At 42.7% G+C, this 14,880-nt stretch overlaps 1 protein-coding gene across 1 annotated transcript in view; it reads right to left on the reverse strand.

The window, feature by feature from the left end:
• PLPPR1 (phospholipid phosphatase related 1) overlaps positions 1 to 14,880 on the reverse strand; it is a 192,157-nt gene that overhangs the window by 27,893 nt on the left and 149,384 nt on the right. Inside the window, exon 3 of the mRNA XM_006088084.3 lies at positions 8,720 to 8,908. Within this exon, the coding sequence (XP_006088146.1) occupies positions 8,720 to 8,908 (189 nt within the window). The remainder of the gene's footprint in view (positions 1 to 8,719; positions 8,909 to 14,880) is intronic.

The following is a 14,880-nucleotide window of genomic DNA, read 5'->3' on the forward strand; positions in this document are numbered from 1 at the left end:
GAAGGGTCCAGGATTCTATTCCAGTCAAGGGCATATGCCTGGGTTGCTGGCTTGATCCCTGGTAGAGGGTGTGCAGGAGGAGGCAGCCAATCAATGATTCTCTCACCATTGATGTTTCTATCTCTCTCTCCCTCTCTGAAATCAATCAATCAATATATATATTTAAAGTACATAAAAAAATTGAAACAAAATCACTTCAAGGTATAGTAGACCAAATAGAACTTAGGCAAAAGGGTATGGGGTTCAAATAAATCCACAAGTGAAATGTCTCAAGACTCTCATGTCAAAGTGATTAGCAGCACACACACAAAAATATTAGCAATAGCCAACAATATTCAAACCACAATTGAGGTATGAAGCATAAAAAAAATCAGAGCAAGGATATCTATACTAATCTATATATTTAGTTATTGACCTAATGCCTAGTATATATTAAGTGATAATGAATGTTTACAAAAGGAAGGAAGGAAGAAAGGAAGGGAGGGAGGAAGGGGGGTCATCTTACACTTTGTTAGGAAGCTCTTCCTAGTGTTTAGTTAAGGCTGATAGGAAACAATCTCGCTCTCCGTCCCAGTGAGTGGGCTTCATGGATGTTCATTTTCCTGACCACACATAGGGTGCTATTTCTCCATCCACTGGATCCCATTGTCTGATCTAGGGCCTGATTCTGCTTGGAGAAAGGGAGAGGGGGGATTCTTCCTGATCAGGGGAAGGGGTCTCTTTTCCTGCCAGGCCTCCAGCCCACGTTGGATGCCATTTAGCACATTGTGTCAGATTTATGACTCTGATTTTGGCAATGGCTGGGTTCCTCCATCTGTATCTTTGCCACACACACTCTGCCTCTATCTACCACTCTGTTCAGAGAGCAGCTGGGGCATGTGGGATGCACCATGTGTTCCATTCTGGCTGCCCTATTATGGCCTTTCTCATTGTTAGCTGACAAACATCGTATCACTCATAGCAAATGAGAACACCCTCTGGTGAGAAATCATCAAGGCCAAACTCTAGATCTGGCAATGAATGAACTGCAAATGGATTCCATTAGTGCATTTCTCACCCCCCCAGCTATACCTGCGATAATCCCAAGGGACAAAAGACATTTAGATAACAGTAAATATACTTTAAGTAATGAGGTAACGATTCTATCTTGATAAAGTTGTCTTTAAAATATGGAGACCCAAATGGCAAATAAATAAATAACCCTAGCATGTAGTATATCAGTTTGGTGTGCTATCTTTTAGACTTCATTTCTTCACAATGTTTTATAGGGGATCTGGTGAGTGATTAATAAGTGATATAAATGCAAAATATTTAGGGAACAGTTTTTAGATTTCAAATTATCAACAGTCTACAGAAAAAAATACACACTGTAAGATGTATAATAATTTTATATTGTAACAGGGATTCACTCCATGTTGTATGTAGTTGTCATTAAAAAGGGCATCTAGAATTACTGGAATATATGTTTTAGGTGCACACACATGCTAGGTGTAGCTCTGATAATTGGCAAGGTCAAAGTCAGTGCTGTTTTGTGACTGTGGGCTGTGAAGTTGAAATTACAGCTCTCTTCCCTCTTGATGTGTGACTTTGGGGAAGTAATTGCATCTTTTTAAGCCTCACTTTCCCCCCTTTTTTCATGCTATTGAACATGAGGGTAATAACTGTTGTAGAAAATTGTTGAGAGTATTAAAAAATATATGTCAAAACATCTATAAGTGCTCAAAGCATGATTGTTGCCTTTGCTTCCTGGTCTACCTAGGTAAGTATGCCTGTTGGAATTGATTTTTAAAAAACCATTGGCCTTGGTCCTGGAGCCAGGAGCCATGGTGTGACTCCAGCTCTGCGTTGCTCCAACCAGGTGTTTGACCTTGAACCTCTCTGGGCCTCAGTTTCTGATCTGTCAATCTGTCAGGCTCTTATCTGTTGGACTAGAAGACCATGAAGGGTCCTTTGCAGCTCCAACATCTTTGCTTTATGATAGGAGCTAACAAGAGAGGCTGATTAAGGGAAACTGAAGTCACATCACGGGCTTCAATCTCAGTCCCGTCGGTTAAGCTCTCCAGGCCCAGCGTGGAACTTATATATCCAGTTACTGACCTAATGCCTAGAATATGTTAGTGATAATGTTTCTCTTCCCTTGAGGCAAAGTAGACGCAGCCTACTCCTGAGTCCTCACACTCCTGATGCCCTGATCCACTGGGTTCCTGAAGGACAGCGGAGGCTGGCAGCCCCCTCTCTGAGTTTTGCTCTGAGGAAGAGGAGAGGGTTCTTTCCACATGGCCCAATATTAGTGTCTAAGTGGCTTCAGAGCTTTCAGTCCCGGGGATTTTTATTTATAAATGTTTTTGTTAATCCTCACCCGAGTTTATTTTTCCATTGATTTTAAGAGAGAGTGGAAGGGAGGGGGAGAGACAGAAAGAGAAACATTGTTTTGAGAGAGATACATCAGTTGGTTGCCTCACCCACATGCCCCGACCAGGGCCAGGGTGCAACCGAGGTACGTGCCCTTGACCGGAATTGAACCCGGGACCCTTTAGTGCCTGGGCTGATGCTCTATCCTCGGAGCCAAACCGGCTAGGGCAGTCCCAGGGATTTTTAGAAGCTTCCAATGTGCTTTCTGAGAAGCTTCCATAGGCATGAGCATTTCCAAGACGAACAGACATGGTTTTTGCTGTAGATTTTATTTAAAAGTGACACAGGAGATTTTTTTTTAATGGGTGGCTTTTTACAAAAATATATATTTTATTGATTTTTTTACAGAGAGGAAGGGAGAGGGAGAGTTAGAAAACATCGATGAGAGAGAAACATCGATCAGCTGCCTCCTGCACACCCCCTACTGGGGATGTGCCTCCAACCAAGGTACATGCCCTTGACCAGAATTGAACCTGGGACCCTTCAGTACGCAGGCTGTCACTCTATCCACTGAGCCAAACCGGTTAGGGCATAGGAATTTTTATACAGGTAGACTATGCTGCCAGTCCTGCCTGCCAACGTCTTCATACTCTGCTCAAATCTTTCCTGATGGGTGTCACTGGCCAACCAGGTCTGCAGAGAGGGGCTGGTCCTCTCACTGCTCAGTTTTGGTTGTTTTAAGAGCTCTTGACTTCTGCTTCATCACACCTAAGTGTAAATAAAGGAAGTCAGCTCTAGGCACTTCTTACGTTTTTCAAAGCTCAAGGCTTGCGCTAGAATCAAGGTCATTGGGATGATGGATGGCATTTTGAAAATCGTTCAGCAACTGAGATAATAAGTGTTTCATCGATTGTAGCCTCCCTGCTGGTCTTAATCCAGGGGCTGCATCTACCCATTCAGAAGGCTGTCTTAAATTCACACTGGTTAGAAAATGTAGCTCCAAGGGGATACCCTACATTTCTAAAGCACTGTCGTCTCTTATGCCTTTTTTTTCTGGACAGTGGATACAAGAGAAATGGGAATTTAAAACGAGTTAGTTAAAATACTGCTCTCAATAAAAAGTAAAATGCGTGATGATCACCAAGGAAATTGATCCTCATGTCTTTTCGGCAAACAATAGTCTTTTGAAGACATGAATGATCAAAGCGCCTTAAAACGGTCACTGGTCACTGACCATTAGAAGAGCTATCTCGAAGGTGGTAAGCAAATCTCCCTGTGGAACAATGTCAGGGCAGAAAACAATCTGTAAGGGAATTAAGAGCACTCATGGACTGAACATAGGGAAATGAATTTGTTTCTTTACATTGTTTTTTAAATTAAATCTTTATTGTTGAAAGTATTATACATGTCCTCTTTTTACCCCCATAAGCCCCTTCTAGCCGGCCCCATCCACCACCCCAGGCCTTCATCACCCTATTGTCTGTGTCTATGGGTTAAAAATTCACGTAAATCTTTCCCAGAAAAAACTGTAAATTGTACGTTAGCAACAAAGAAAATATGCTCATGGGAAACAACAACAACAAAACAAAACAAACAAACAAAAAGAAACCACACAAAAAAGTCCTGTGGTAACATACAAAAGGAAAAAAGATGTGAATTATGAGGCCTTAAAAGGGCTTTCAACAGATGAGATGCTCAGAGCCTGGAAGGGGCGGATGATGAGGCAGGACAAGGTCCTACAATGGCCCCTTGCTTCAGCAGCTGTGCGCGCAGCAGCCCGCACACAGACTTGCATTTACTGAGCCCGCTCTGTGATCCACAGTGTGCTTGGGGCTTTTCTATTCACTGTGAGAGCTTACAGCCCCGACACCCCCTAAGTGAAGGTTCATAACTTCCTCCACATTGAGCCTTTCTATCAAACTGTGCTTGTCCCTTCCTTCCCTGGGAAATTCTAGCCGAGCTTGTGCGTGCGTGCATGCTGCATGCCAATGGCGGGCTGTCCCAGTTCCCTCCGGCTGGGTGTCAAATGCTCTGCAGCTTCAATGCTAAATACTCCCCTGTTAGTTTGTTGTGAGGCCAGGAAAAAGGTTTAATAGCCATTTTCTCATGCCCTGTGGCACTGGAGCGGAGATCAAATAAGGGTAAATCAGATTCTCTGCCCAGTTCAATCCTCTTATCTAAACGGCTCTCTGCCTTGGACTACGAGTGGCTGAGTTTATTGAGGAGGCCCGAGGCAGTAGTCAGCCAGGGTTTCCAAGCTGGTCCGAGTGCGCCCTGTAGATTTCTGGGAAGCGTGGGCCACCACTTTTAGCTAAAGGGTTCTGGACACAATAAATCCTCCAAGGATTTGGGTCTTAATATTTAATATTAAGACATTCTGTTCCTGAAGGTCTGAGACAGCAGGGCCTGTCCCTGTGCAGTTTCTCCCACGTGATCTTGCCTCAACACGACGCTGATCTTTTCTGACAAAACACAAAGGAGAAATAGGAAATGACAGGTCAAACACGTTGTCGTTTCCCTCGTGTCTTTCTTGTGCGTCCCTGCAGTTTAAATGGGGCTGTGGATGTGCGTCCACAGAGACACAGTGCAGTGTAGGGTGCTAGGTGTTCCTGTGGTGAATGTGCGAATGCAGAGAAAACCAAGGGCTGGTCTAGTTTGAGCTACTTTTTTGAACATTGCCATTAGTTAGTGCCACACGAATGCGTTACCCCAGAGGACCCCTGCCTGCTTTTGACTCTAGGGAAAATAGGATATGCGTTTAAGAAGGAATAAAAAAAATAAAGAGAACATAACCAAAAAGCTACAGTTCTATGAAACACCTGACCAGGTACAGGGTTGTAAAATTAAACTCCAGAAAGAAAGTTGAGACCTGGGGATCGAGAATCTGACATTTGGAGCCTATCGATCAGAATGCTCTTTCTCTGAAATATCAGAACTGGAGAGCTCTTGGAGACCATTTGGCCCAACCCCTCCTCTTATTTACAGATGAGACAGTGAACCCTTAGAGGGAACATAACTTGCCAGAGGTCACACAGTCACTGGAGGCAAAGCCATGCTGGGGATCCCTGCCTCACCTGTCAGATCAAACCTGAGTCGGACCACTCTGCAAGGTGAAGAATGAAGGGTGCACTCAGAAGCAGGGCCTGTGCTGAGTTAGGCTCTTGGGATCTGTGTCCCCGTGGCCCAATAAAGGCTGCTTTTGGATGAGCCATCCCTACCCCTAGGATGGGGCAGAAGAAATGAACACGGCTCCTTGCTCCCAGGCAATGTCTCTGAGTGTCTGGAGAGTTCTGCGTTTTGACCTGATGCTGCTTACTTACTTTCAGACCTTGGGGGAAGATCAAGCACCATCAGCCGGGTTCAAAGGCCACATGGCTCTCTGCCATGAACCCATCAGCTGTAATCAGCCCTGGTTCCTAGCAAGGCCCCTCATTCAGGAAGAAAATAAAAGTGGAGCCAATATCCGCCCAGTCATACAGAGAACTAGCTGGGACCTAGTTCTATTTTTCTATATTTGTTTTTTGACCATGTGTGGCTATGCTTTTTAGAATTGCCATTTTCAAGTCTTATTAAAGAGTGGTCATTTCGTAATTATTGCCAGAAGAACTGGAGTATACCATTTGTTTTAAAATATATTTTTTTGATTTGAAAATAATACGCATTCATGCAGAAGTGGAAAGAAAGATATAAAAATATTAAAGAGAATTTAAAAAATGAGCTGTACCATTAACACTCAGAGATAATCATTGTAAATTTTAGTTTATTTCTTACTAGTGTTTTTATATATAAGTACACATTTGGGATTATACTTGCAACACGCACAAGGTCTCTTCTTAGGGTCTATTAAATATTAAGACCCATAGACAACCACATCCTACACGTGGCCTTGGTCCCCTTGGGAGGAGTCATCGCTTGCCCACAGGGCAGCATCACATGCTCCTCGTCAGCACGTGTCCTTGCCGGGTCCAGCAGAGCATTACAGCTCAGGTGTAAGGGGACCACAGCTATATAAGAGGATGCAGGACCCACCAGGCTGAAAAGCCTCATGTCCTGTAGGAGCTGATACAGGCATAGCTTTCATGGCCCCAAAATGGACATGCCAAGTTTCTGGCGTCTCTGCCCTTGAACGTCAAAGCATGGTACCTCCTTGGCTAATCATAGTTCTCTGAGTCCAGAGGGATTCACCAATCAGGGCTTAGTTTTGCCTAGTAACATAGAGCATTTTAGACATGTTTAAACATTTATTCTATTCTCTTTCTTTTTCTAGGGAAACAAAGCCAGAAAATTAAGAGAAGTTTAGATTATCTTGGAGAAGGGAAAATGGTTTCCCTTCTATATTCAATTTTTAACCTTTAAAAAAATCTTAACAATAAATCACAAGCAAGTTTCATTGCTATTAAAGGTGTTTCAAAAAACATGGCTGACCCATACTATATTTACACAATCCTATAATAGTGTGTATTTAGCCAGTTCCAAGTTTTTTTTTAACTATTAAACTATTACTGAGATGAAAATCCCTTTAGACAAATCTTTGTATTTCTTTAAAACTCTGATTACTTCCATAACATAAATTCAGAAAATGGAATTAATGATTGGGTCTGAAGTTTATAAAACTCTTAGGACATCTCTGACAAGCTGCTCTTCAGGAAGAAAATATCACTTTACACTCTGACTAGAATTGTATAGAAGCATCCACACCTTCAACAACATGGGCTATGTCTCTTTAAAACATTTGTCAATTTTCTATGGGAAAAGTGCTGTATTTTTAAATATTACTTTTCTTTAATAATCAGGGAGTTTAGAATTGTTTATATGCACACAGCCAACTCCTGGTTTTGCTACTTGTTTATTCTTGTCCTCTCCCATTTTTACTTTGGGAAGTAATCTTTTTAGGTATGAAGGATATTTACATTTGAGTCTCACATGCTGCAAACTTTTTTGCAGGTTTTATATACTTTTTCTTCTGATAGAAATGTTTATTTTTACGTAGGCGAATCTACCAGTCCTTTTCTATATGCTTGCATCGACAATCCTAAGTGAGATTGTTGTGACTATTGAGGGTGCTTTGTGGTTGGGTTTCCAGACAGGTTCTTTCTCCCCTGCTTCTAACCAGTTAGTACATATATGCCAGACACTGAGCTAAGTCATGTTTATGTATCATCTGATTTAAGTCTTGAGACAACTCTATGAAATAGTTGTCACACTACCCCCATTTTTTATGGGGGCGGGGGCAGGCAAAGAGTGACTTGCCCAAAGTCACACAGCCAGCATTTGAATCTAGGTGTCGGATTGCAAAACTGGTTGTATTAATCACTCTGACACATCATGTTTAATCAGTGCTGACCCTCTTCCCTACAGCAGTCTTATCAAAATGATTAAAATAATAAAGCATTATGATTCCTTATGTCTACATTACCTTTCAAAAGTTTATTCCTTTTCTCATCTTAAAGCAAGCAAAAATATGCATAGAAAACAATACTGGAGCTGAATGTCTGAGCAATCAGTATATTCCTCAGCACACCAGCAAGTATTTTTATTACTGTCCAAAAAAGAAGGGAGAAGGAGAGGGCAGCTGGGGGAGGAGGCAGAGTTAGGAAGGCATTTATTGGAAGAAAAGTGGGGAAATGATCACTGAGATTACATCCCAGACAATCTGACTTTGTAGCATGTTTTGGCACAGAAATGTTTCTTTTAAAACCCTCGCCAAGTCATTTTTAAAATTAAAATGTCTAAGTGTTAAATCACTTTACCAGATAATCCAGATATGTGAGCTTTATGCTTTGAAACAGTCTCCGTAAAGGATTGTCTGGCCTTTGTTTTGGCCTCATGAGAGAAAGGAATGAAATAAATGAAGGTGAAGTTACAACTTAATTGAATGTGATGTAACGTGATCAGAACCAGAGCATCAAGAATGAATCAGAGCAAACATCAGGTCAAGCGATTGCTCTCATCTCTGGAAGTTCAATCAAAACAGCAGGAGACACAGGCCCCGGGGATCCTACTGCACTCTGATCCAGAGGCTTTATATCAACCCTGGCATTTGCATTCAAGACCTCTTCTTTTTCAAGAGCACAGTAGCTGTCCTTCACACATTAGCCGACCATGCCTGTTGAGTTATGGCATTCACACATGCATTCACATATATATATATTTAAATTCAGATACCAGAAAGCAAAAGCTTATAAAAGACAAGACCTATTTCAATGAGCTTTTATGCAGAGTCCCACTGACTCTGTTTTGGCTGAAACAGGACGCCCCTGATAAGACTGCTGCTGAATGCCCAGGAAGGGAGGAAAGAGGAGAGAAGGCAGACAGAAATGTGGTTTAGCATCTGACGACAAAGAAGGGAGTCTATTTCTGTACTTACAATAGCAGTCGGGGTGGCAGCCAGCACACAATAGAGCACCAGAGGGGTGATGAAGCTTTCTTCCTCTGTCCCCGGGTAAGGCTTCATTAAGTCTCCGTCCTGACAGAAGAATCCTTGGATGTGCACCTGAAAAGTGTCAGTGCATTCGAAGTAGTAGGCAAGCAGCACTGTCCCGGCCATGATGACAAGCTGAAAATACAGCATGGCCACACAGAGGCATTAGCAGGGCTTCGCAGCAGCGCTCGCCCCTCAGAGCACAGTCCCTCCATCACCCCGCAGCTCTCCTGGTATTGGTATTGGCGCGTGTGTGCGTGCCTGGCTCGGCATGCTCCCGGCTCTGCGAGTGTGTGCTCGCCTGTCTGCCTTGTAACATCTGTTATCTAAACCTTCCAGCAAATAACGCACAGCTCCCATCTGAGAGGCACAGCACAGCAAGGCGTGCAGGGGACCCAGCCTCTGCGGCCACCCTCTCAGAGGGCACGTGGGAGCCAAGGCAGTATTTCCATTCAGGACAGAGGTGAAAAGTCAAAGGGCAGTGGCAGAAGAATTGGCAAGATGTAGATGTGAGATCTGTTCATGAGAAGTTCCATAAACTGTGAGAGGTAGACTTACCTTATTATAAAATATTAGAGGCAGGGAAATCATGAATGAATGACAAAGGAAGGAAGGAAGGAAGGAAGGAAGGAAGGAAGGAAGGAAGGAAGGGAGGGAGGGAGGCTACTACTTTCATTGAAAAACGGGAAAGATAAAAATGAAGTAAACAAAAGCAAAAACATACATATACACATCCACATACATATGGTGTAAACGGACTCAATAGAAAAGAGAATAGAAACTTTTAGGACATAGACTTGTCTTAACATCAAATATATTGAAATCAACAATAATGGTCATATGTCTAAATTTGAAATTTTGAATAGCTGCCTGACCAATTTAATACTGAAAGCAGCATCCAGAGAGCATTGAATGAATGAGTGAATGAATCAATTAATTGCAGGGCATGACGTAAAGAATAGGAAAGCTTGGAGACTCAGGGTGGTAGAGGTAGGTGGGAACTTGGGCAGCCTATGGGACAGAACAGACCCATTGGCATGAGTCCCCTTGCCTTTGCTCCCCCATGAGTAGCCATGAACCCCTCCTTGTCATTTTCAAGCAGTTAGAGATGCACAGATGCAAAAATAGAACAATTCAGTTCTCGATTTCTTTTCCATGGAATATTCTCTCGTGACCATATATTTAAATAAAAGCTTATGCATTTACTGCAGGGACAGAAACACCACATTGGTTCCACTTGCAGGAGCAGAGAGGCCTGTCTGCCTTGCCACACTGATGACACTGCACAATTAGCTATCAGCATCCTCCCTTCTTCCTCCCTGTCTGGGCCATGGTTCATCACTGTCTAGGTTTACACCACTGGTGCCAGCTGGCACACTTGCCATCTCTGTTGCCTTCTCCAGCCCCCTTTAGGGGGGATGCATGGAGGGAAGCCATAATGTTGGTGTCACATGAGCAGATGGTGAAGCCGTGCTGGACCCAAGAGCTGGTGGAAAGGTTGACGATGTCAGTGAGAAAGGAGCAGCTATGGCTGTGGGGTGGGGGGGGAGGTGGGGGGGAGGGGATAATGAGGTGTAAGGAGCTTATGTACCAGGGATTGCCCTCAGCTGTCTCTTTCTAAGAACGACAATCCAATATACCCTGTATATAAAAATGCATTAATTCCTGATCATTCCACAAGGATTCAGAAGGCAGAATCCACCACTACTTGAATTCCAGCCTCTCAGGGTTGAGAGCACTGTGTTTCTACCCGGGATCTCTGCGGATCAGAGAAAAGTGAATGTCACAAACAGTCATAGCTGGGAAGGGCACAAAGCTGAGAGAAGAGGCTGAGATGATACGAGTGATTTCCATCAGTCTGTAAAGTCTGGAGCAATTGCAGAGCACTCATTTATATGACCTGATAGAAGCTGAGAGAGCAAGGGAGAGGCAATGGTGGTATAGACTCATCTGAGTGAATGTGTGTGTGTGTGTGTGTGTGTGTGTGTGTGTGTGTGTAGTGTATAGTGTATCAGAGAGTGAGGGCAAACACATAAGCCCATGACTTACCCAAAATCAACCAACCAATCAGAAACTCATTAAAATTGAAGGTGTTGCGGACTGAAATAAAGAATATTATACCCAATAGCAGACCAGAGGAGTGCAAGAATCAAGTCAAAGATTTGAAATGCGAAGAAGCAAAAAACACCCAACCGGAAAAGCAAAATGAAAAAAGAATCCGAAAATACGAAGATAGTGTAAGGAGCCTCTGGGACACCTTCAAGCGCACTAATATCAGAATAATAGGGGTGCCAGAAGATGAGAGACAGCAAGATATTGAAAACCTATTTGAAGAAATAATGGCAGAAAACTTCCCCCACCTGGTGAAAGAAATGGACTTACAGGTCCAAGAAGCGCAGAGGACCCCAAACAAAAGGAATCCAAAGAGGACCACACCAAGACACATCATAATTAAAATGCCAAGAGCAAAAGACAAAGAGAGAATCTTAAAAGCAGCAAGAGAAAGAGACTCAATTACCTACAAGGGAATACCCATACGACTGTCAGTTGATTTCTCAACAGAAACTTTGCAGGCCAGAAGGGAATGGCAAGAAATATTCAGAGTACTGAATACCAAGAACCTACAACCAAGAGTACTTTATCCAGCAAAGCTATCATTCAGAATTGAAGGTCAGATAAAGAGCTTCACAGATAAGGAAAAGCTAAAGGACTTCATCACCACTAAACCAGTATTATACAAAATGCTGAAAGGTATCCTTTAAGAAGAGGAAGAAGAAAAAGGTAAAGATACAAATTGTGAACAACAAACATGCATCTATCAACAAGTGAATCTAAGAATCAAGTGAATAAATAATCTGATGTACAGAATGAACTGGTGATTACAATGAATCAGGGACATAGAAAGGGAATGGACTGACTATTCTTGGGGGGGAAAGGGGAATGGGAGATGCGGGAAGAGACTGGACAAAAATTGTGCACCTATGGATGAGGACAGTGGGTGGGGAGTGAGGGCGGAGGGTGGGGCGGGAACTGGGAGGAGGGGAGCTATGGGGAAAAAAAGAGGAACAAATGTAATCTGAACAATAAAGATTTAATAAAATTAAAAAAATAAAATAAAATTGAAGGTGTTGTCCACTATGTCCATTTGTAGAGGCCTGCTGCCCTGTGGGAGTAGGATATGCTAACAAGGTCTTGGGCTGCTCAGCTTTTAAAGATGATACTGAGGGTTTGAGAAAGGATACACAAACTGTGTTCAATTTCTTCTCAGTTAAGTACCAAAGGAAGGTGGCCCTGGAAATCATTCCTGAGGGTAGCTGAATGTTCTCTTGGTCATGATGTGCCACATTTAGCCATTATACTCTGATATCATAAGGAAGAATTAAGAAGGAAAATACCCCCATAATTTGGAGATGAAGGCCTAACCTTTGGTCTCTGTTCTGCCACTGACTGGCTTTATAATCCTAGACATATAACTTTGGCTTTTCTGAGCCACATTGGGGGGAAATACCCTAATGAGCATAACATAACATGGAAAGTGGAATTAAATAAGAAGACTTGGAGAAAGTCTTTGCGTAGCATATGATACATAAAGCATTATGTAATAGTACATATGTTATACAAGTACCTATAATCAATGAAAAAATTAATAAAAAAGTCAGACCAATATAAGAGATGAATAGCCAAAAACAGTTCTGATGGAATAAATGCATACATTATTTGGATTTCCTTTAATTTATGAACATAGCTAGGCCCATAGCCCAATTCTCCTTTAGGCCAAAGACTGGTGAATTTTTGCCTAGGCGAGTCTGAACCAAGTTAATCTTTAGTCTTCATTGTATTCTAATGCAGCGGTCGCCAACCGGTGGTCCGCAGACCGCTGGTGGTCCGTGAGATCTGAAAGCTTGGCGACTGCTGTTTGGGGCAGAATTCTGAGCTGGCTCCCAAAATTTTTGCCCCAGGTGTACATGTTTGGTATAACCCTTCTTTCTGGGTGTCAGCAAGACCTATAAATATAATAGGATGTCACTCCCTTGATTATGTTACATTATATGACAAAGACTTAGGAATTGTGATGATGTAATTAAGGTCCCTAGTCAGTTAACTTTGAGTTCATGAAAAGGGAGATTATCACGGCTGGGCTTGACCTAATCCGCTGAAACCTTTAAGTGAAGTCAAAAGAGTCAAAGCATCAGAGACACTGAAGAAACAAACCACCAAACTGGAAAAGACCACATGGCCAGGAATGGCAGGCTGACTCCGGAGCTGAGGGTCTCGGTCCTATAGCTGCAAAGAACTGATTTCTGCACAACCAGTGAGCCTGGAAGAAGACCGTGAGCCTCAGGTGAGACACAGTCCCAGCTGACATTTTAACCTCCACCTAATAAGACACTGAGCAGAGAACCCAGCTAACTCACACCCAGACTCCTGACCCACAGAAACTGCAAGATATAAGGCTGTGTGGTTTTAAATGCCTATGTTTGTGGCAATCTGTTACATAGCACAGAGCAATAATGTCAGCAGAGAAGCTCTCGGTGATCTCTATGAGCAGGTCAGTCTCAAAGGGACTGCTCTAATGGGGCAGCAGAATTGCAGCTCTTATGCTTTCCCTGAATCTCCTTCATTATGCAGTGATGCCGGAGGCGGCATTTCAACACCAGGATCCTCTTTTATTATTTTCCTCTGTGGTTCCCAAACTTGAAACATGTTTCCTTAGCATTTGCATTTGTTTACTTTAGAATAGTTAACTTGATTTCTAATTTTAATGAAATAATTATTTTTAAATTAAATATAAGAGCAGGTATTCTGACTGGCATGAAATGAACAGAGTAACCAAACCCCAAATCAAAGAAATCAGATATTTTGTTATTCCTTATAGGTTTAGCATGGATAAATGTACATTTTACTTCTACTCAAGCTTTTTAAAAGACAGAAAATATCTCACTGGTCCTGGTAGTTGACATCATCTGAGATGTTCGTCCAGACTCTGATGTCCTCTGAGAATTACACATGAACCCACAGTCATGCTTGTGCTGCAAGACTGATTCCCTGGCTTGCAGCCCACTTGAACTATGGCATGAGCTTCTCTCTCAAGAATCTGAAGTGAGATACACAGACCTTGATTTAAAAAATATATATATATCTTCAGAGAGGAAGGGGGAGAGAGATAGAAACATCAATGATGAGAGAGAATCATTGATTGGCTGCCTTGTGCATGCCCCACACTGGGGATTGAGTCTGCAACCTGGGCATGTGCCCTGACCAGGAATTGAACTGTCACCTCCTGGTTCACAGGTCAATTCTCAACCACTGAACCATGGCTGCTGGACGATTCACAGACATTTGTGTGTCTTTGTTGACCACTTGAACTCAGGACTTACAAATGCAAGAACTACGAGCTGCCTAGTGTGGCCATCTATACCTGGAACAGCTGTGAAAGCTAATGGACAGATACATAGAGAAAAAAATAAAGTGGACATGCAAAGTCAGGAGACCAGAAAGCCTGGGGAGAAAGAACAATCTTGGCTCTGGTGATTTTTCAGATTCTCATTTTAGTTTATGTGGAAGCCAGTCCATGCTTCTGGGATTCATAGGATTCCCTTTGTCCTTCTTTAAAAAGTTCCTTTTTGGCTTCACATAATGCAATTGATTTTTGTTCTATGAATCTAAAGAGCCATATCCAAAAAAACCTATGCTGTTCTTATAGGATATAGTCCTTTAGGGCTCTGGAACAACCTCTGCTCCAAATCCACACATACTCTTAGGTTCGACTTCTTTATAGGAATGAATATAATTGGACAAGCGAAGAATAACACGTGGGTTAGCTGAATGCCAGTCATTAGACACTGACGCCAAAGGCATCACTTCCCTCTTGCAGAGAAAGGGGAGCAAAGTGAAGATGTGAGATGAGAGCCTTTGCTATGTCGCCCACTCCAGTCAAAAACACTAAAGAAAATCTTTGGGTTTAAAGTTGATGTTCTCCATCCACCTCCCCAGGCAGTGAAGGCTGAGGGTCACTGCAGGCGCTGAAGTCCTTGTTGAAGTCCCCGCTCCGGAGCCTCTCACAGCGGAAGGAGGGCGTGGCCTTTTCCTCATTTCCAGGCCCTTCT

The sequence above is a fragment of the Myotis lucifugus genome, unplaced genomic scaffold (genome assembly GCF_000147115.1).
Source record: "Myotis lucifugus unplaced genomic scaffold, Myoluc2.0 scaffold_43, whole genome shotgun sequence".
NCBI lineage: Eukaryota > Metazoa > Chordata > Mammalia > Chiroptera > Vespertilionidae > Myotis > Myotis lucifugus.